Source organism: Ananas comosus, linkage group 21 (genome assembly GCF_001540865.1).
Source record: "Ananas comosus cultivar F153 linkage group 21, ASM154086v1, whole genome shotgun sequence".
In the NCBI taxonomy this organism is placed as follows: domain Eukaryota; kingdom Viridiplantae; phylum Streptophyta; class Magnoliopsida; order Poales; family Bromeliaceae; genus Ananas; species Ananas comosus.
Window position 1 is genome coordinate 1,764,321 of NC_033641.1, and position 22,039 is coordinate 1,786,359.

Below are 22,039 nucleotides of genomic sequence, written 5' to 3' on the forward strand. Positions count from 1 at the left end.
CTTTTAACCAGTGTACTAAAATAAGAAAGTGTTAAACCCCAGAGGAGATATTCGAAGTTTTTTTTATAAAAAAAAAGGAAAAATTTTAAATACCACCACTATGGTTTCACATTTTCTCGCTTTAGTACCCTGTGGTTTAAAGTGTATCAATTTAGTGTTCTGTGGTTTAAAATACTTCAGATACCCTATCTAGGTTTATCGAATATTTACTTTAGTATTCTTTAGTTTCAATTTTGTCATTGATTTAATAAAAATAATTAGTGAAATCACACCTGAGGCCGTCCGCGTGCCGGGAGCAAGAGGGCGCGCGGCGGCGGGCCCTCTTGCTCCCAGCGCCAGCTAAGGCGGTGGAGGAGGAGGAGGACGACGACGAGAGCGGCGACTCGCGAGCCATTTTTTTTGTGCGAATGAGGCAAGGCTTCTTGGGGGCGGAGGTGGAGGCGGAGGAGCCGGCGCCGAGGTTGGCGGTGGTGGTGAGCTGCTAGCGCTCGCGGCGGCGGGCGGCGGGGACCCACATGCTCTTCACATGGGTTGAGCAGTCGAAGCCGCGGCTCTTACAGCACGTCCGGCAGCGTCGGTTGGTGCAGTCCTTCTTCACCTGGTTGCCGCAGTCCTGGTAGGTCGACGACGATGACGACAACCCCGCCAGCCCGACCCCCGCGCCGCTAAGGATGCCTGGCGAGTTGAACATCGGGACGGGCTTCCTCATGTAGAAGATGGCGGCGACGGGTCTGCTAGGGAGCTGCGGCTGGGGCTGCCAGAATTGGATGCCGGAGGCGGCGGCGCCGGGCTTGAGGGTAATGAGGCCAAGTTGGGAGAGAAAGAAAAGATAATTTAAGAAAATAGTTTAATAAGGTAGGGGCAAAATAGGTATTTTAATTAGGTTTTAACTTTGGTATACATTTAACCCATATTTAACCCGAGTTAGTTTAATAGGGGATAACAATGGGGGTATTTTAGAATAACGGTGGAACATATGAGGGGTATTTTAGAAAGAAAAAAGAAAGTAGGGGTAAATCGAATATTTTCAAACGTACGAGGGGTATATAGACAATTATCCCTAAAGTTTATCCTTAAAAAAAATGGACGAGTCAGTTCGGTTCACCAATTGAAATGTAACGGTTCATCTCAAATTACGTGTGTAAAATTCAGTTTGGTTCTATTTGTTTAAATATTAAAATTCAAAAGAAATTGAATTAATATTGATAACTTAATATATATTAGCCTTAAATTAAAAAAAAAACCTTGCATTAATATTAAATAATAATCAAATAATTAGAGATATTAATCATTATTGTATTTAAAGATATCTGGAATAAATTTATCATGATTATATATTCTTTTTAGTAGTATAAGAAGATTTAAACTAAAAAAATAAATGTTATTGAAACCAAATAAACCGAACCGAACCACCCGAATTATTCAGTTTGGTTAGGTTTTTAGTCCAGTAGTTCCTGAATAATTTAAAATTGAATAGAATTTTAAATTTAAGAGATAATTTTATTTGTATCCCTATAAAATTTTAAAATTATGTATTCATCCCCGTAAAGTTTTAATATCAAAAATTTCACTCTGAATTTTCAAAATATTTACATTTATCTCTAGATGTTGATTACTTATTTTTTATTTTTTAGGGTTAATGTCATAGAGGTCCTGCAAATATAGTGAATAGCAAATATACCGCTATAAAGCTTAACTTTCATATGTTGTTCCTGTAAAAGTCTTGATGTTTTCAAATATGTTCCTGTCATTAGAATCCGTTAGAAAATTTTAGTTAATCATAGATTAAATACTTAATCCTGGTTAGTTTTTGATATTTTACCCCTCTTATATTATACTGTTATGACTTTCGGAGGGACATATTTGTGATGACAAAATTGAAAATATAAACAGTTCTCTAACGGTAATAAACAAGAGGGACAAACTTGAAAATATTAGAACTTTTATAGGAACAATATATGAAAGTTAAATTTTGTAGGAATATATTTGTCATTCACTATATTTGTAGGGACTGATATAAAATTAACCCTTTTTATTATTATTATTATTATTATTTTTAAAAGGTTTAAAATTTAGAGGTTGCACAGAATGGCATAGAGTAAGAGTTAGAATAAAGATATATTAGAAATGAAAACAGGTATTAAAGGCAATAATTTAAAAAGCGGGTCTAACCCGCCGATTCGACTGGTTCAACCGCGATCCAATCTATAAGAAGGTTTGGTTCAACTCTTAGAACTAGATAAGTTAAAGATCATTTTGAGCTGTTCGAACTGATAGTTCAACCTTCAAACTAACAAACCGATCAGGTTTGAATCTAACTGGCTTGATATTTTTTATCAAATTATATTAAAATTCAACTGCTTAGAATCAACTTAGCCGGAGCTCGAAAATTTATATCTATTTAAATTGGTTTAGAATTTAGTATTTTATAATTAAGTATGATACGAGAATATATATATATATATATATATATATATATATATATATATATATATATATATATATATATATATATATATATATATATATATAATAAAATTAAAAATAATAATTAAATATTCATGGCGTAATGGTTTAGTCAGTGGTTGATCCACTAGTTGAACTAGTAGCGCGGGAGCCAACAACATTTTTGTGTTGCTGTTCGATTCGAGTTTTAAAATATGATTAAAAATATATATTGGTCGAGAAGCTGTATATATTTGTAAATGATAAAACTTTTAGGCAGATATTAAAATTTTTAGGGATAAATCAAAAATTTTAGTATGAGATGTACACTCCACTTTAGGAGGTACCAGTAGTATGGCTCATATACTAATTAGCTTATGAATTAATACAATAATTAAAATTAGATTTAGAGTTTAAAGTTTAATTAGGCATATTTTCACTTGAGAATAAGTTTGTTCCAAGAGAATGGTGGAGCAATTGTTCCAAAGTTCTACATGCTTGAAGCAACTGTTTCAGAATTATACTTGCTTATTCTAAAAAAAAAAAAAAAAACCACAATTTTCTCTCCCTTAATCAAAATGGTGTTTAAAGAGAAGCCCCTTCTCACGCTTATTTACCTACTCTGCTTCAAAAATATATATATATACTTTGTTGTACCCCGACCAAACACTTTTTGAAAGTATCATTAACATAAGTTATAAGTCACAAGAAAAGAAAGCATAGATGCAAGAGTTTCATAATGGAGAGGAACCGGGCAGAGCACAGGGAGAAGAGAAGGGACAGAGCTTTACCTCCAGGGTTCAACAACACCACCCCTAGCATCAAGAAGACGGCTGTTGGAGGTGGCTACCTAAAGGGACTTACACGTTGCAGCAGGGGAAGGATTTGAGAGGGCGAGAGGAGACGTTGCCATCATCCGAGAAAGATTGGCTCATTAATAGGGGTGTAGATTTAGTGCTGGAGCCTGAGGAGGAGAGACGTTATCAGAGGCTTTTGGGTTTCCTATTTAGGCTTCAGGGTTTGAATGGTAGGGAGGCTGGGGCAGATCGCGTTGGTGGGGAAGTGACTACAAAGATGCACTCCTGACCCCAGCTGAGCCCCCGAGCCACACTCACCAACAACATGTTTATTTCAAGGGGGACCATAATAAAAGGGCTGTGAGAGGAGAGTGGCGTAGTTTTTCCGGCAAGTGCTTCAGATGCCTGAGTTCCGACCATAAAGTAAGCGACTGTCGAGACCCACTCAGGTGTTTCCGGTGGTGTCTCCGCACCGGACATAAGGCCTTTCGGTGCAAAGTTAAATCTCCTGATCGCTGCAACAACATGTTGAGAGCCCGCCATGCACGTGGACGCGTTCCATCTCTATGGGTGGTCGTTCCTTTCACGGAGGACTACTACTCGCGCAGGGAGCTTCGACAAAATGCAATACTGGCAGACATTGTCCACCCGGCAAACCTCGGGCGCTCGCCGCAGCAGACGGTGGCCAATGCGCTTGCGGATCGTTTTGGCGGTTACCCGACTGACTTTGTGGTGGCACGTCATAGGGAGCACGACTTCACGGTGTTCCTGCCGGAGTGGGCCTCGGCGGAGAGACTGGTAATTAAGAAGACGGATTATTACTTTGGAGGGCTTCTGGATGAATTGTTTCGAGTGGGGACAATATCGACATACTACTCCGCATAGGCTCCCCTTCAAGGCGTGGATAAATTTAATCAACCTGCCCTTCGAATGTTGGTCGATCCCTAGAGTGGCTGCTATCGTCGGGGGATTTGGCCGGTTTCTGAGGGCCGATGAGAACTCCAAATCTATGACCGATCGACCTGAGGGCCTACGTACCGATGTCGTATCGGGGTTTTAGCATTTTGGTGCCAACTGAACCTCTTAGGTGGGGCCAGCAGTTTGGGCTTGACTTTCAAGCTATTGCAGGGGTTTTTACGGCGACGATTTACTCTTCTACATCTGCTTTGAAATTATTGAATCGATCATCTGACCGTGGGCTAATGAACCGCTGGCCCGAGACCGAAACGTTGCATCATCAGGAAGATCGTCTTGACAGGCATGGGCCAAGTGATTTTGCTGCCACCAGATCACACCCCCGGAACTACTAGGCGTTTGAGCCCACGACTAGCTAACGTTCACTCGGGATCTATAACCCAAAAGGCCATAACAAGAAAAATAGAGCTTAGGGAAGGAGTTGGGACAGGTGGACTGAAGGGCTTCCACACTTATGGGAGAAAGAAAATTGCGAAAAAGAGTAAAAAGTGTGGTGTTCTTCTCAACGACTCTGATGCACATGCGTTTGAGGACTTTCTTCTGGGCCCTATCTGAGAGGCCTTCGTTCCCCATCCGACATCTGGAGTCGGGACTTTTGTCTGTTTTGTTGTTTTGTTATGTTAAACATCTGTAGTTGGAATGTTAGAGGACTTGGGGATCCCGGTAAAAGACGTGCCGTGAAATGTGTGGTGTCCACACTCAGGAAAGCGGTTGTTTGCTTACAAGAAACAAAAATTAGCTCATGTTCTCTTTCATTTTTGCGTAGCTTCTGCGGGTCTTTTTACGACAAATACCAGTTGATTGAAGCACTTGGAGCATCTGGCGGCCTCTTGACCTGTTGGAGTTCTCGGATGTTCTTCGTGCAGTGAAGTGTTTCTAAAGCAATATTCCATTACCATCCGACTCACACATGTTCTAAGCGGAACTAGTTTTTACGTCACTAACGTTTACGGCCCTCTAACCTGGGAAGGAAAGGAGGAGTTCTGTTCAGAATTGGCACGACTTAAAGATGAGTGCAAATATTGTTGGGTCTTATGTGGGGATTTCAATTTCACAAGAAATCAATCGGAACGCAGGGGTAAAACCTGGAGTGTGAAAGCATCGAATATGTTCAATGATCTAATTCGATATCTCGAAATGTTGGACCTACCAATGAAGAACCAAGCTTTCACTTGGTCGAATATGCAAACTCGCCCTACCATGGCAAAACTCGATCGATTCCTTATTTCAACCGAATGGGACCAGTAATTCCCACTCTCCGAGGTAGAGGCAGTTCCGAAAATTACTTCCAACCACTGTCCAATTCTTCTATCAATAGGAGGCAAAATCAAACATAAATTATTCCGATTGGAAGAGGTTTGGTTACGTAACGAAAACTTCATCAAGAATATACCTGTGTGGTGGAAGGAAGTACAGAATAACGATTCAGCGCTTCTCTCTTTTAATGCTAAACTCAGACACTGTCGAAAGCAGATTAAAAAGTGGTGTGCATCTGATTTCTACAATATCTTAAAATCTAAATCTGAAATTATGTCTGAGATACAGAAGATTGATGAAATAGAAGGGGAAACCATTTTAACGTCGGAACTTTAAGAGAGAAGAGAGTCACTCAAAGCCCGTCTCATTATAATCCTCAAAGACGAGGAAGGACTTTGGAAACAACGTGCCAAGCAACAATGGTTACAAGAAGGAGACGGTAATACGAAATTCTTTCATGCGATTGCCAACAACAGGAGATGTTCAAATGAAATTGGGACGATTGTCAATGAGGGAAACTGTTTTATTAACGAAGAAGAAAAGAGACGCTATTTTTGGAGAAAATTCAAGGAACTATACACACCAGAACCTCATGTACCAAACTCTGTAGGGGACTGGAGCGGCCTATTTCAGAAAAGGCGGGTCGTCGACCCTGATCTGTTAACCATCCCTTTCGATATAGAGGAGATCAAAACGGCGGTGTTCCAACTTGGAGGGGATAAAGCGCCAGGACCGGATGGCTTCCCCTTGAGTTTCTGCCAGACCTTTTGGGATGTTGTCAAGAATGATATCCTTTTGATCTTTCAAGAGTTTTATGTGGGACGGCTCTCCACACGTGCTATCGACTACACTTACATCTGTCTTATCCCCAAAAAAGAAGGAGCGGCGAGGGTCAATGACTTTAGACCTATTAGTTTACTAAACGGGATCCAAAAAATTATTATCCAAAGTTTTAGCGAACCGTTTAGAAGGTGTGATGCACGACCATATCTCTACTTCACAATCGGCATTCTTAAAAAGGAGACTCTTGGCTGACGCATTTGTAACAACACATGAGTTAATGGCTTGGGGCTTTAAAGAGGTTGTGGAGGGAGTAGGGGTAAAAGTAGATTTCGAGAAGGCATACGATAAAGTCAATTGGTCTTTTCTCAGAATGATTTTGGAGCTGCTGGGCTTTAATGAGAAATGGTGTGGTTGGGTTTGTGAATGCATTTGTAACTCTAAGTTGGCTGTCTTAGTCAATGGCGTTGCAACTAATTGGATCAAATCTAAAAGAGGTTTACGACAAGGCCATCCGCTATCACCTTATCTCTTCTTACTTGTGGTCGAGTATCTCGCCAGGATGACTGACAGGGCTGAGAAATCTAATCTTCTTAAGGGAATCGGACCAACAGAAGATAGCGCTGGAACCTTAATACAATACGCAGATTATACTTTTTTCTTTTGTGAGGCGAGGAAGAGATATATGTGCAACCTTAAATTTTTGTGGAATCTCTTTGAGTGGGCTTCTGGGATAAAGATTAATAAAGCAAAGTCAGAGCTTTTTTACATGGGGGGAAAGAACGGAAAAGACGCTAGACTCGCTGGCATTTTGCAGTGTAAAGTTGGAAATTTGCCAACTAGATACTTAGGCCTACCGTTAACTCACAGAAAACTTAGAAAAGAAGACTGGGTAAGTGTCATTAATAATTTCCAAAGGAGGATCGACGGTTGGCAGGGTAAACTTCTTTCTAGAGGCGGCAGGCTGATTTTGGTCAATTATGTTCTTTCTAATTTGCCGACGCACTTTTTCTCCCTTTTTAAAGCACCAAAATGGGTCTTAAAGTTTTTGGAGGCACTGCGAAGAGACTTTTTTCGAAAAGGGCAGATAAACTATACTGGGGGAATCCATTGGGTTGCTCGAAAAAACGTATGTATGAGTCGGAAGGACGGAGGCTTAAGTGTGAAGGATTTGGCTACAATGAATGATGCACTTTTATTTAAATGGTGGTGGCGTTTTCTCACTGAAAGAGGTTTACCTTGGACTAAGCTGATCAGGAGCTTATACTATAACAGAAGACGACCGCTGACCGAAGGACGGTCCTTTAGACCGGCCTCACAATGGTGGAAAAATGTGGTGAATTTGAAGGAAGTTTTCAAAAGTGGATTGAGCTACGGGCTGGGGGATGGATTACTCATTGATTTTTGGGCTGACAGATGGTGTGGCGACGCATCCCTAAAGTCATACTTCCAAGACATCTTTTCCCATGTGGATCGCAAAGAAGTGAGGGTCTGTGATTGCTTCGCTGCCTCAGGATGGAGGTGGAGAAAGATTCTAAGAGGAGCGAGGCGAAACACTTTGTATAGTAAAAGGCATGTTTTGGAGTTGAAGAACACCCTATCTAACATAAGGGTTGTAAATCAACCTGATGTCATACAATGGAGATGGAATTCAGGTGGTAAATATTCAGTCAAGTCAATGTATTCATTCATCAGGTCTGGAGGAGTCAAAGATGTTGTGACGCCGGCTCTTTGGCGACTGAAAATTTCGATGAAAGTCAAAATTTTTCTCTCGCTAGTATTAAAAAAGAGACTCCCTACTGTGGATAACCTATTTAAAGGGGGTTGGGCAGGTCTCAATGAGTGTGTCATGTGTGGCAATGAACTGGAAATAGTTGACCACTTATTGGTGGAGTGTGTAGTCAGCAAGTTCCTTTTTCTTTCCCTCCTAGAGGCGCCCTCCGTCTACCCATCATGTGAGGATATCAAGTTCGTTTGGGAAGAGTTGATGAGGAGGCGGTCAAAGATGGACACGTTGAAGTCTCAAATTCTTGTGGCGGCTATCTGGTGGACGATTTGGTACGAAAGAAATAATTTTATTTTTCGAAACCTGCCCATGAATGTTATTTCTGCTGCTCATCATATTAGAGCTCTAGTGAAGGAGTGGACTGATTTTTGCAGAGTAGGGTGACGTTGGTTATTGTTCTTTGTTGTTCTTTTTTTGTTATTCTTTTAGTTTTTCTTTTATTTCTTTCTCCTTCGTTTAGTCGCCTACATGAGGCCCTAGCTGCCTCCCTCTATGTAGCTAAGTTCATTTACCTAATGAATGAAGCAGATATCGTGCTACCTTTCTCTCAAAAAAAAAAAAAAAAAAGCGTGTCGTGCTGTACTAACGTGATGAATGTTTTTCTATACAACGGTTTCTAGAGTACGATCAATCTAGACCGGGCAATGCCGCATCAGATCACAAACTGGTCAAAAAAATAAATAAATAAAATTCTTAAATTTCTTTTTAAAAAATTTAAAAATATTTGAATTTTATATTTGAAATCTTCTTCCCAGGCCATTCTACACCTATTTATGGAAACCCAAAATGCGCTTCTTCAAAAATAAAAAATAATAATAATAATATTCGATGCGACCGTTGCGACCATTTCGAATCCCTCATTCAAAATCGAAGCCCTTCTCCACCGCCCACCACCCGTTCGACGAAACTCCCCAGCGAACCTTCGCCCTCCTCCTCCTCCGCTCCGGCGACCCCTCCGCCGCCGCCGTCGCCGCCGCTCGCCAGGTCTCCGCCGCCTCCGCCGCTGCCGACTCGCCGAGGCGGCTCCACGCCCTCCTCGTCGCCTCCGGGCTCGCGTCCTCCTCCACCCTCGTCTCCAACGCCCTCATCAACGCCTACGCCAAATCCGGATCCCTCCCCCTCGCCCTCGCCCTCCTCGCCGCCGCCCCGCGCCGCGACGTCGCCTCGTGGAACACCGCCCTCTCCGGGTTCACCAATGGCGCCGACGCTTTAAGATTCGCGCGGCGGATGGCCCGCGCCGGGGTCCGATTCGACGCCGTCACCTTCATCACCGCCCTCACCTTCGCCGCCGATATCCGCGACACCGTGTTCGGGCTCCAGCTCCATTCCCTTGCACTAAGATCCGGATTCGGAGCTGATACGTTCGTCGGGAACGCCATGATCACGGCTTATTCGAGAGGCGGCTTATTAGATGATGCGCGTAGGGTGTTCGACGAAATGCTGATGAGGGATTTGGTCTCGTGGAATGCGTTGATATGCGGATACAACCAAGAAGGGGACTCTGGGTTCGAGGCGATTAGGGTTTTCCGTCGGTTGGTGAGAGAAAGCGAATTGAGGCCCGATCGGATATCGGTTGCGAGCGTAATCCCTGCTTGTGGGCTCGAGGGTTTGATCGGTTTTGGATCCCAAATTCACTGCCTTGCTGCTCAATTGGGGCTCGAGGCCAATGTTTCGGTGTCCAACGTTCTTATGTCTATGTACTACAAGTGTGGTGCTACAGATCGCGCTCGAAGAGTTTTCGAGAACATGGTTGAAAGGGATGTGATCTCGTGGACTACTATGATTTCTATGGATTCGGAGAACGCCATTTCGTTGTTTACCAACATGAGGCTAAACGGGGTTCGGCCTAACGATGTCACTTTTGTTGCGTTGATCTTTGCGGTGTCAACCGACTGGGCGCTAAAAGAAGGCCAAATGATTCACGGGATCGCTTTTAAGACCGGCATTTCCGCAGAAGTGAATGTTTCGAATAGCCTTATCACAATGTACGCAACGTTGAAGTGTACGGAGGATTCGAGAAAAGTATTCGATGGAATGCTCGATAGGGAGGTTGTCACGTGGAACGCTTTGATTTCGGGCTATGCGCAGAACGAGCAATGTGAAGAGGCTTTGGATACTTTCTCTTCTTTGATCCTTCACTTGAAACCGAATCAGTATACATTCGGAAGCATTCTCAGTGCGATCACCGTCGCCCAGACCGTGTCCTTAACTTACGGTCGGATGTGCCATTGCTATGTAATAAAGCTAGGGCTGACCACCGACGAGTACGTCTCCGGTGCCCTAATCGACATGTACGCGAAACGCGGCAGCATCGACGAGTCTCAAAAGGCATTTGACGAGACAATCAATAGAAGCCTTATCGGATGGACGGCAATAATTTCGGCACATGCGAAGCATGGAAACTACAATGAAGTGATGAATCTCTTTGAGGAAATGATCACCTCCGGCATAAATCCCGACGAAGTTGTAGTCCTCGCTGTTCTTACGGCTTGCGGCTGCAAAGGGATGGTAGACATGGGGCGAAAGATCTTTGACTCGATGATAATCAAGCGAAAAGTCGAGCCTTGGCCCGAGCATTATGCTTGCATGGTGGACATGTTGGGGAGAGCAGGGAGATTACTCGAAGCGGAGGAACTCATAAAGCAAATGCCGGAAGGACCGAAGGTCTCGGCATTGCAAAGCTTGTTAGGGGCTTGTAGAGTTCATGGCAATGTTGAGATAGCGCGAAGGGTCGCAGAGCTTTTGATGGGCACGGAGCCGTCAGAATCGGGGGCCTACGTCCTGATGTCGAATATTTACGCCGAGAAGGGGGAATGGGAGAATGTGGCGAAGATACGAAAGGGAATGCGAGAAAGGGGAGTGAAGAAGGAAGTAGGGTTCAGCTGGGTGGATGCCGGCGGTACCAGCGATTCACTGCAACTGTATAAGTTTTCGTCGGACGACATGACCCATCCGATGGCGGAAGAGATTTATAGAGTTGCAGATAGTTTAGGGTTTGAGATGAAACTTTTGGAAAGTGATGTGGAAATGCAAGTGAACTCCTTATTTGGTCGATGAGTTAAGTTGATTCTTTGGACTTTTTAACAATCTTATGATCATGATCATAATCATGATCATTTTTCGAGTACTATAGCATCACCATCTAACCATGAGAACTCCAACACAGGGACTTACAAAGGTTGAGTAACCTGTCAAAGGTTAGAAATGTAGTTAGTATATCATACAGCAGCAATTTATTGACAGTAAAATTATGTACTGATCAGTTGCAGCATCAAAATTATTTTCTATACATAATGGAGTAGTTTATTCTCAGATTATTGTTTCAATCATACACTTTGCACCAGAAGATTGTCACACGAATGAGTTTCAGTTTCAATTGAAGTATCTATGACCGACTAATGGAAGTGCTGGAAGATCATCAAAGCAGAAGTGGAATCCACCAGCAATAATGGTTGCTTTGATATTTATTCAGTGCCAATTTTCTCCTGGGAAGGTGGTCTTCTTTTGCTTCTATATATATATATATATATATATATATGAAACATGTAGCATTTGCAATTTTGAGTGAACCCTTCGTCGCAATAAAATGTAGAACCATTGTTGCACTTTTCGCTAGTTTCTTCTTCCTTTTCTAATCCAATTCTTAAACCTAAGGGTTGTTTGTTTTGATATCATTATAAATGTTATAATGCAGTGTAATTGAAGATGTATGCAGCTGGAGATTCAGCAGATATACTTGCATCTGATCTATGTAGTTGTAAGAAATTTAAAGTGATGCAAGAAGAATCTTTATGTTTGATTAATCATAGTTAAAAGCTGCATTTGCATACTTTGTATACTTTGTTATCTTATACGCGGTATGGTGATATTTTTCGTAAAATACTAAGATTTTTTTTTTTTGTCTGATTTAAGATGTGAGAGGCTAAATAAGTTCACCCCTTGTTCAAAATTACTTTCTCCACATTCTACATTTGATTTGGATATAGTCTGAAGTTTGGACCCAGCTGCAGCCCAAATAGAACTAACTGCACAGATAAAACAACAACAAACCAAATAAAATTTCTAGATTTGCATGCAGTCGCACCTGCAGCGCAACTCATAATGCAAGCAAACAAATAGCTCCCAAACTTTAAGCCTAAAGAGAAAATAGCAGAAAACGAAAAAAAAAAAAAAACTGCTACAGCTATCTAATTTGTCTAGACAGTGGAAATTAGAGGTTGCGCGGCACAAAAGAAGAGTAGCATGCAATGGGAAAATCCACTTTAGCACTTCGTAATGTTTCAATTGAATGCTCTTTACATCACAATTTATAGGAAATATTAAGCAACTGGATTTCAAACTTGGGACACATCTGGTTTCAACCATCAAGCCCTTAATTAACTGCACTACATATCGTCGGTACAATATATTATTTTATGAATGCACTGTGTCTACCGTATGTACTGAATATTTGTGAACAATCAGATTCAGAGCACATATTCGGTGCTTCCATCGACTTCATCTGTTCTTAAAGTTCACCTTATCTTACGAATATTTCACACTAATCAGCCCCTACTCGGCACGTTTCTAGTGAAGGATCTGTGCAAGTGCACCTCAGCGTTCTTACAAGAAGTCGAAGCGCACCCCCTTTTCTCCCTTTTTTTTTTTTGACTTTGCAATCTCATGCATTCGTTCTCCACTGTATTTCAGAGAACAAGTTCATCTAGTGAATTTAGTGCAGCTTTTGCTTCAGCAGCAGCAGCAGCCGCAGCCGCCTCAAACATTTGTCAAAAAGATCTACTAGTCCAGCTACATCCAGAAGCAAAAATACGATTCAAACCCAAAAGCAAAACTAAGTTCCAATTTAATACTTCTGACTCCGACACAGAAATAAGCAGACATCAATATAGCAATTCCAGAATAGCACTATTGAGACGACACTTTATCAAGCAACACTGTTTGGTACGACAGAAGCTATGAAGATGGTAGGGAACATTACATAAAATAAACCAATCAAAAACAAGTTCATGGTTTAAACTGAATCAAGCAGTTTGTTCTGAGTTTAGGAATCACATGGAAAACATTTGAAAAAAAAAAAGACAAAAACACTAAGCGGCCGATAACAAGGCTAAATCCATTCATCTACTCAGATTGGACTTGAAAATCTGGGCCCTCATTTTAACTGTGAGTGATTGTTTCTTATAATTAAGAAGAACAAGTATACTACGACCACTTGTTTATCATAAAACTAAGAAAGCTTCTCAGAAAAGTCATAACCATCACTTGGATATCACAACCGTAGTTCTATAAATAAGTTCCTAAAATGGCCTAATACCAACTTACTCGAAGTGCTCATTTGTACTTCAGCAAAAACACCAGCAAATTTTAAGATAGTATAGAGTTTAAAGCAGAATCGATGAAAAGCAATCTTCTCCGAATTGTGCAGCATAATTTGCTCAATTTTAAGAAAATAGTATGTGATCCATAACCAAACTGAATTATAAATACTAACTAGGAAAATACTTCCGAAATTGTCCACTACAAAACTTGTCTTGTGAATGAGCAGTGTTCAACGATTCGCCTTCGCAACACGCTCAATCTCATCCTTCTTCTTAATAGCATAGCTGGAAATTAAAAAAAAAAAAAGAATAAACAGTGAATGATTTCCATGTCAGCAAATACCTAAGTCGGCAGGAAGAATAGAAAAAGCCAAGCAGCATGAGATGACTATATCACATCAAATCACATTTAACAAAATTATTGGTTGTAATGAAGGCGAAATGTATAGGGTGAACTCAGTGTTTTTATGACGCGACTAAAATGTTTCAAGCGTAAGATCGTACGTAGTAGATTAAAAAAAGAGGTAAATAAAGGTATCAAGAGGTCAAAGTAATAACATGAATCCATGAAAAGACCAACTTAGATTTACTGTTGTGCATCATATAAGAGTGATACCCAAGGGACTAGAAGTAGCTAATAGTCTGCATTTCACGCTTCTTTGCTCAATTATATCAACAAATCAAAACTAGCAGCTAGGTAAATAATAATCACAAGGGACCCAGGTCAGTAAACAAATGTACTCAGTACTATCAGAGGCGGTCAAGGCACCATTTCTGCGAAACAATTTGTTACATGGGCATATCGTTTTATGTAAAAACAAAAATTGAAAAATACAAAGTAAAGCTATTAATCCACATCACTAGGAATTAGAACATTAGACTGGAGAATAAAGAGCTCCATATTTTCCTCCATAAAGGCATTCTTATTTAGAAAGGCGCCGCCATTCATATTTAGCTCAAAATAGTATAAAAACTAACAAAGTAAAGAGCTATTGAAACAAAAGGGAACAAAAATAGAAACCACAAGAGGGGAAAGTGAAGAGCACATATACCTATTTGAAGAGCCCTTGGCTGCATTGATTAGCTCATCAGCAAGGCACTCTGCAATGGTCTTGATGTTTCTGAAAGCACTCTCTCTGGCACCTGTCGTCAGAAGGTATATAGCCTGGTTGACCCGTCGGAGGGGAGAAATATCAACGGCCTGCCGTCTAACAACACCGGCAGATCCAATACGAGTGGCATCTTCCCTCGGCCCACTACAGATGGAGTAAAATACAATAAGCAGTAGAAACAGTATACTGCACAATGTCTGGCATTCAGATTGCTACAGATGGAGTAAAATACAATAAGCAGTAGAAACAGCATACTGAACAGTGTCTAGCGTACAAATTGGCAAGAGAAAACTTACTGAAAACAAATAACTCAATAAGCTTGCATAACATAGTAGTTACCTAGTAACATGACCTACATGATACATGAATGAGCTTCAAGAGATGACAAATAAAACTGTTATTGTTATTAAAAAAGAAGACCGAAAATTACCAAATCTACGGCCTTCATTCTTCAATAGTATAGGGAATATGTGGTCATGTTTATTTGATCAGTGCTAAGTCTGAGGCATTTGAAAAGCTCAGTAAAATATAAGAAAGAAGTTTTGGACTACAACGTTGAGGCCAATGACTCAATATTTTTAATGCTTTCATTTTGATATTGAAAAAGATAGACATGGAGTACTTGAAAGTTCCAATAGCAATAATTTCAACCCTAAAAATGCTGCTCTCCAGAGCAAACTGCAATATTCCGCAACATCACTAATAAAATATTTTTCATTCAAATTCCGTCTCTGGGTTTCAATCAAATCTGAACCAAACGTTTACAAAGTGCATGTTTCAAATTGGTTTGCTATTCTGGATATAGTCAAATAATTCACCTGTTAATGATCGCATCCACAATTATTTGGATAGGGTTCGCGTCAGTCAACAGATGAATGATCTCCATGGCATGTTTGACGATGCGAACAGCCATTAGTTTCTTCCCATTATTGCGGCCGTGCATCATCAGAGAATTGGTCAGCCTCTCGATGATAGGGCATTGGGCCTTGCGGAACCTCTTCACCGAATATCTTCCGGCTGTGTGAGGAAGATAGGTAGCATGCTTGGTCGAAGTCACAGCAATGTAATCAGCAAGCGAAATGTCGGTCACCTGCAAATATATTATATATTTAATGCGTAAAACAATGTCAAAGCAAGTTCCAAGTACAAATAGGATGGTAGAGAGCTATTAAAACAAAAAAAATAAACCACAGAAAATCTAAATAGATTCTAATACTTGCAGCATCAGAATCTACAAGAGAAGAGAAACAATGTTAATGGAAATTAGAAAAGAAAGCCAAACAAACAGATAGCTCATAAATGATTCTGAGAAGCTCAAAAAAGTTAACCACCATACACCATTCATTTAATCATCAATTTAACATTCATTAACATAACCAAATACTCAATTAACAAATCTTCTTACATCGAAGTCCTCTTAAGGCTCTAACAACCTAGCAAATTGGCTTTCCTTGCATAAAAAGGAGTCAATATATCAAGGATAAAGCAAATAAAAAAAAAAAGAAAACAAAAAGAAGGTAAAATGTATAAAACTTGCCTCAACTATCACCCCTTTCGATCTGACAACCTGACCTTTAAGAATTTTGATTTTACTACCAAACCTTTTAATTTATTTGATTCGAGCCAGTTAATGACCATTTAACTTCAAATTTTGAACTTGCATTTATCTTCACGAGTTTAGTTTACCTATTTTAGAAATTCAGGTAAATATAAATTAATTAAAGTAAGCAATTAACTTAAATTTTATATCCGAAGAGCTATCAAATTACTTAAATCAAATAAATTAAAAGGTTGGGTACTACAATCAAATTTTTAAAAGTTCGGGAAGTCGAATCAAAATGGTCTATAGTTCAAGCAAATTTTATACATTTTTACCTAAAAAGAATATATAGGGATAATTCATTATTTTCTAATTTGTTCTTTAACAGCCAATGAAATGATCTACCATTCATACTTCATCCTTTTACATAAGATAAGGTCCCAAATAAACCCTACAAATCGCCTAAACCCTAACATCAACAATCTAATGGCACATCTCCTAATATAGTGAATCTATCAAAAACACAAGCAAAACCCAAATAATGAAGCAGAACGCTCCAAAATCAAGTTAATCTCAACAAATCTAGAAAAAACCTAGACCAAACTACACGGATCCCAAAGATCGTACCCACAATATAGAGACCCGGAACCCTAGAATCTAGAGAGATCGGAAAAGAGAGAGGAGAGTTAGGGTTGGGAGGAGAGATCGAATCGTACGTTGACTTCGTCGAAGGTCCAGCGATTGAAGAGCTTCACCTCCTGCTCGGTCACCATTGCCATTGCCGCCGCCGCCGCGAGAGCGAGATGATGAGCTCGCGAGAGGAGGGAGGGAGGAGGAGGAGGAGGAGGCGGCGGCGAAGGCGAAAGCGAGCGAAGATGAGCCCAAAACCCTAGTTTGCTCGACTTATATATGGGCATCGTATGTGTTAGCTTTTTTTTTTTTTTTTTTTTTTTTTTTTTTTTTTTTTTTTTTTTTTTTTTTTTTTTTTGGCGTCTGTGTTTACGAGTGAGCGTTATTCAGTTCGGACCGAAGTGGCGAACCGAATCAATTGAAATAAAACCGGCATTTTACGGAAAAACTTCAAATATCACCCCGTACTTTCACTCTTTCTGATTTTAGTATCATATAATTTAAAGTGTATCAATTTAGTGTTCCTGTAGTTTCTTTTTATTTTTTTATTATCAATTCTACTAATTTTTTTCGTTAAATTAGTAACAACAAAGTTAAAAGTTAAAACTAAAGGGTACTAAAGTGAAATTTTGATAAATCTAGGTGGGGTATCTGAAGTTTTTTATAAATAATTTAATGAAGGGCATGTTTAGTTGCCCCGTAAGTGAAACAATAAAAGTGGTATTTTGACGAAGTGGGATTATTTCGATTGTTTGGATTATAAAAGTAAATATATAAGTGACTTTTGAAAAGTAAATCCATAAAGTGAATTATAACTAAAATTCACTTTTTTTAATTACTTCGGCAAAAAAAATTCTGAAGTAGCTGAAAGTGGGCTACCCACTCCACGTGACTTGCAAACCACATCCAAAAACCTTCTTCCTTACCATATACAAAAAATAAAAAAATAAAAAATAAAAAAACAATCACCGTATCTTAACAAAAAAAAACCAACACATTTAAAAAAACAAAAACAAAGAAAGAGACGTGCCGTATTCCATACCATCTACAAAAAAAAAAAGAAAAAAAAAACTACGCATTTAAAAAAATCATTTTATTCTTTTATTTTCTTATATAAAACTAAACAATAGAAGTCATAAAAACTGTATTTTTTTCTTTCACTTTTTTGAAACCAAATACTTGAACTCAAAAGTGACTTTTATAAAAGTCACTTTTGGAAAAGTGATTTTTTTTCACTTCGATTACTTACGGACAACCAAACATGCCCGAAATATTAAAAAGCTGACGAAAAGATAAAAATAAAACCACATGACACTAACTTGATACATTTCAAACCATAGGGTACTAAAGTGAGAAAGTGCGAAACCACAGGGGTGGTATTTGAAGTTTACCCTTTTTTACATTTAGCACCCACAAAAAAAAAAATTCTCCAAATAGTCCTACAAAATTTATATTTACAAGATTGATCCTATCCCTATCACGCGAGAGTGGATAACAGCGAATGGTAAGTTGAACACGATAAACCATATACCGTATTTGGACACGGTATGTGGTTCACCGTATTTCATTATTTTTCTATCACGATATTACGTAGCACCCACAAAAAAAAATTCTCCAAATAGTCCTACAAAATTTATATTTACAAGATTGATCCTATCCCTATCACGCGAGAGTGGATAACAGCGAATGGTAAGTTGAACACGATAAACCATATACCGTATTTGGACACGGTATGTGGTTCACCGTATTTCATTATTTTTCTATCACGATATTACGTAATATTTGAGATTTACGATTCAGGAAGGACACAATGAACTATTTACCATATTCAAACACGTTGAATTATTCACCGTGTTCGTACCGTGGTGCTTGCATAGGTGGGATAGGGTTAATCTTAAGGCTTCGTTTGGTTTGGGTATAAGCAAGAACTAATTATACTGGGAATAGGTACAAGTATGGATTTTTGTAGGAACAAACGTATTTTTTTGTTTGAATAAAAATGTGAGTATAAGCTGGAACTAGAAAAATTGTGTTTAAATGAAAATATGAGTATAAGCTGGAATAGTTGGTAGTTATAAATAGAAAATAATAATATTACCTCTATAATTGAATTTAAATTATAAACTTAGAATTTTAAATTAAAAATTTTAACTTTTAAATTTTATATTTTGAAATTAAATTTTTAATTTTTAATTTTCAAAATTTTAATTTTAAATATCAAAATTTAAATTTAAGACCAAATTTAAATTTGAAAGATATAAAATATCAAATTTAAAATTTAAACTTTATAAAATTTAGGCCTTTTTGCATAAAAAATCCACTAATTTTGGGCTTTTGCAAAATCGGACCACTTTTTTCGTTTTTGCAGATTCGGTCCGCTTTTTCAGCAAACTGACCAAAATACCCTTATTACTTTTTCTCTTTCCTCTTTCTCTCTTCTCTTCGTTCTCTTGTTCTTTTTTTTTTTTCCGCCGCGGACCCGTCGGGCGCGTTCTTTTTTTTTTTTTTTTCTCTCGTTCTTTTTCTTTTTCTTCTTCTTCTTCCTCCTGCTGGAGCACTTTTTTTTTCCCCTCTTCTTCTTCTTCTTCTTCTTCTTCATGTAAGAGCACAGGGCGCGCCACGGCGATTTCCGGCCTCGCAAAGCGGCATCCACCCAGCAGCGTTCTGCAGGGAGGGGTCGGCACCGGCGACCGCGAGCACCGCGGCGAGGGTGGGGGCGCGCGGGAGGCGGGCGGCGAGGTGGAACGGGGTGTCGCAGCCGAGGACGTCGCCCCGGTCGAGGGCGGCTGTCACGCGCGCTGCCCGGCGCTCCGCTCGGGCGGCGTCGGCCGCCGTCGCGATCTCCGACGGCTGCTTCTTCTTTTTCGTAATGGTGTAATGGTGCACGCGGGCCGGTGCACGCAGCGGCGGCGGACGGGCATGCGGGTGCACTGCGGCTGCTTCTTCTTCGTCGTAATGGTGTAATGGTGTAATTACACCATTAATGGTTACACACACCATTAATGGTGAAATTACACCATTAATGGTGTAATGGTGTAATTTCACCATTAATGGTGCACGCGGCCCACGGAGCGGAGCCGCAGGTGGAGCTCCGTTGGGCGCAGCCGACCGAGGGCCTCCTCGAAGGGGGAGCAGGACACCCGCGGAGAGGTTGAGGGAGGAGATGTCGAGGGACGCGACGGCGCGCTGGGACCCGGGCCGCNCGCCCGGCGCTCCGCTCGGGCGGCGTCGGCCGCCGTCGCGATCTCCGACGGCTGCTTCTTCTTTTTCGTAATGGTGTAATGGTGCACGCGGGCCGGTGCACGCAGCGGCGGCGGACGGGCATGCGGGTGCACTGCGGCTGCTTCTTCTTCGTCGTAATGGTGTAATGGTGCACCATTACACCATTAATGGTGTAATGGTGTAATTACACCATTAATGGTTACACACACCATTAATGGTGAAATTACACCATTAATGGTGTAATGGTGTAATTTCACCATTAATGGTGCACGCGGCCCACGGAGCGGAGCCGCAGGTGGAGCTCCGTTGGGCGCAGCCGACCGAGGGCCTCCTCGAAGGGGGAGCAGGACACCCGCGGAGAGGTTGAGGGAGGAGATGTCGAGGGACGCGACGGCGCGCTGGGACCCGGGCCGCGCGGGGGAGCAGGACACCCCGCGCCACGACACGCAGGGCTCAGACGAGCTGGCGTTGGACCACGAGGCGAGTGCGCCCGACGGGTCCGCGAGCGCCGACCTCACCGCCAGAAGCGCCGCCACCTCCGCCGCCGCCGGCGACCCCTCCTCCGCCGCGCCGCCGCCGAGGACGACGACGAAGAAGAAGAAGATATAAATGAAATATATTTATTGACTTAATAAGTTTGATGCATGTGCTATTGGATTCGTTCATATTGGCGTATACTTACAAGTTATGAGGTATGAAGAATGCTGATGTTTTCATGTTTAAATTACCTATTGCATACTTTTTTTTTCTCTGTTTATCACGAAAACTTAATATTCTTTGTCCTACATATCTATTTGGAAAAGGACAATGTAGGTATATGGAAATCTATAACTGGTGTGGTGATTAATAACAGTGGCTGGATATCTCTAATATGTCCTAGAATATTGGTCGGACTACCTGACCAGAAGAAATTTTTTAACAAAATCTATAATTGCCAGCAAAAGTTGTTTCTTTTCTTTTAGCTGGGTCCGTCCTTAAACAACTAATTTTAACTTTTCAGAGAGATGATCCAGCACAGACCATATAATCAAAAGGTTGACGTGTACAGCTTCGGCATTGTGCTGTGGGAGCTCATCACCGGGATGCTCCCATTTGCAAACATGACAGCTGTCCAGGCTGCATTNTATCAGAATTAGCCCTTCATTTCAGAAAGAAATAGAAAAATTAATTGTCGATGGTGCGGTTGCCGCCTTGGGCTCCGCCAGCTTCCCCTCATGCACGCTGACTTCGCTGCCCGCTCCGCGCGGCAGCGCCGGCGCCACGCCGCGCTGCTGGCGCGCTTTGAGGAGGCCCTCGGGCGGCTGCGCCCGGCGGAGCTCCACCCGCGGCTCCGCTCCGCGGGCCGCGTGCACCGTTAATGGTGTAATTGCACCGTTACACCATTAATGGTGTAATGGTGTAATTTCATCATTAATGGTGTAATGGTACACCATTATATTACACCATTAATGGTGTAATGGTGCACCATTACACCATTACGACGAAGAAGAAGCAGCCGCAGGTGCCCGCGTGCCCGCCCGCCGCCGCTGCGTGCACCGGCCCGCTTGCACTATTACACCATTACGAAGAAGAAGAAGCAGCCGTCGTAGATCGCGACGGCGGCCGACGCCGCCCGAGCAGAGCGCCGGGCGGCGCGCGTGACCCCCGCTCTCGACCGGCGCGACGTCCCCGGCTGCGACACCCCGCTCCACCTCGCTGCCCGCCTCCCGCTCGCCCCGACTCTCGCCGCAGCGCTCGCGGTCGCCGGTGCCGACCCCTCCCTGCAGAACGCTGCTGGGTGGATGCCGCTTTGCGAGGCCGGAAGTCGCCGTGGTGCGCCCTGTGCTCTTACATGAAGAAGAAGAAGAAGAAGAAGAAGAAGAGGGAAAAAAAAAAGGTGCTCTAGCAGGAGGAAGAAGAAGAAGAAAAAGAAAAAGAAGGAGAGGAAAAAAACCTGCAGGAAGAAGAAGAAGAAGAAGCGCCCGCCTAGCGGTGCTACGGCCGTCGCTTTTTTTTTCGGCGAAAAAAAAAAAAAGAACGAGAGAACGAAGAGGAGAGAGAAAGAGGAAAGAGAAAAAGTAATAAGAATATTTTGGTCAGTTTGCTGAAAAAGCGGACCGAATCTGCAAAACGAAAAAGGTGGCCCGATTTTACAAAAGCCCAAAATAAGTGAATTTTTTATGCAAAAAAGCCTAAAA

At 41.4% G+C, this 22,039-nt stretch overlaps 2 protein-coding genes across 2 annotated transcripts; one reads left to right on the forward strand and one right to left on the reverse strand.

The window, feature by feature from the left end:
• On the forward strand, positions 8,796 to 11,843 carry LOC109726531 (pentatricopeptide repeat-containing protein At4g32430, mitochondrial-like). The gene has a single exon (XM_020256160.1). The coding sequence runs from the start codon at positions 8,869 to 8,871 to the stop codon at positions 11,095 to 11,097; it is 2,229 nt and encodes a 742-aa protein (XP_020111749.1). The 5' UTR covers positions 8,796 to 8,868; the 3' UTR covers positions 11,098 to 11,843.
• LOC109726532 (40S ribosomal protein S5-like) lies at positions 13,286 to 16,942 on the reverse strand. Its single transcript, XM_020256161.1, has 4 exons — positions 16,727 to 16,942; positions 15,289 to 15,560; positions 14,411 to 14,614; positions 13,286 to 13,643 (listed from the first exon to the last, which is right to left on the reverse strand). The coding sequence occupies exons 1-4, from the start codon at positions 16,925 to 16,927 to the stop codon at positions 13,589 to 13,591; spliced, it is 732 nt and encodes a 243-aa protein (XP_020111750.1). The 5' UTR covers positions 16,928 to 16,942; the 3' UTR covers positions 13,286 to 13,588.

Coding starts and splice junctions, on each gene's coding strand:
- LOC109726531 (XM_020256160.1), top strand. CDS start 8,869: ATGCGACCGTTGCGACCATTTCGAATCCCTCATTCAAAATCGAAGCCC.
- LOC109726532 (XM_020256161.1), bottom strand. CDS start 16,927: ATGCCCATATATAAGTCGAGCAAACTAGGGTTTTGGGCTCATCTTCGC. Junction 15,561..16,726: donor GGACCTTCGACGAAGTCAAC/GTACGATTCGAT, acceptor ATATATTTGCAG/GTGACCGACATTTCGCTTGC. Junction 14,615..15,288: donor GTGGATGCGATCATTAACAG/GTGAATTATTTG, acceptor CTCCATCTGTAG/TGGGCCGAGGGAAGATGCCA.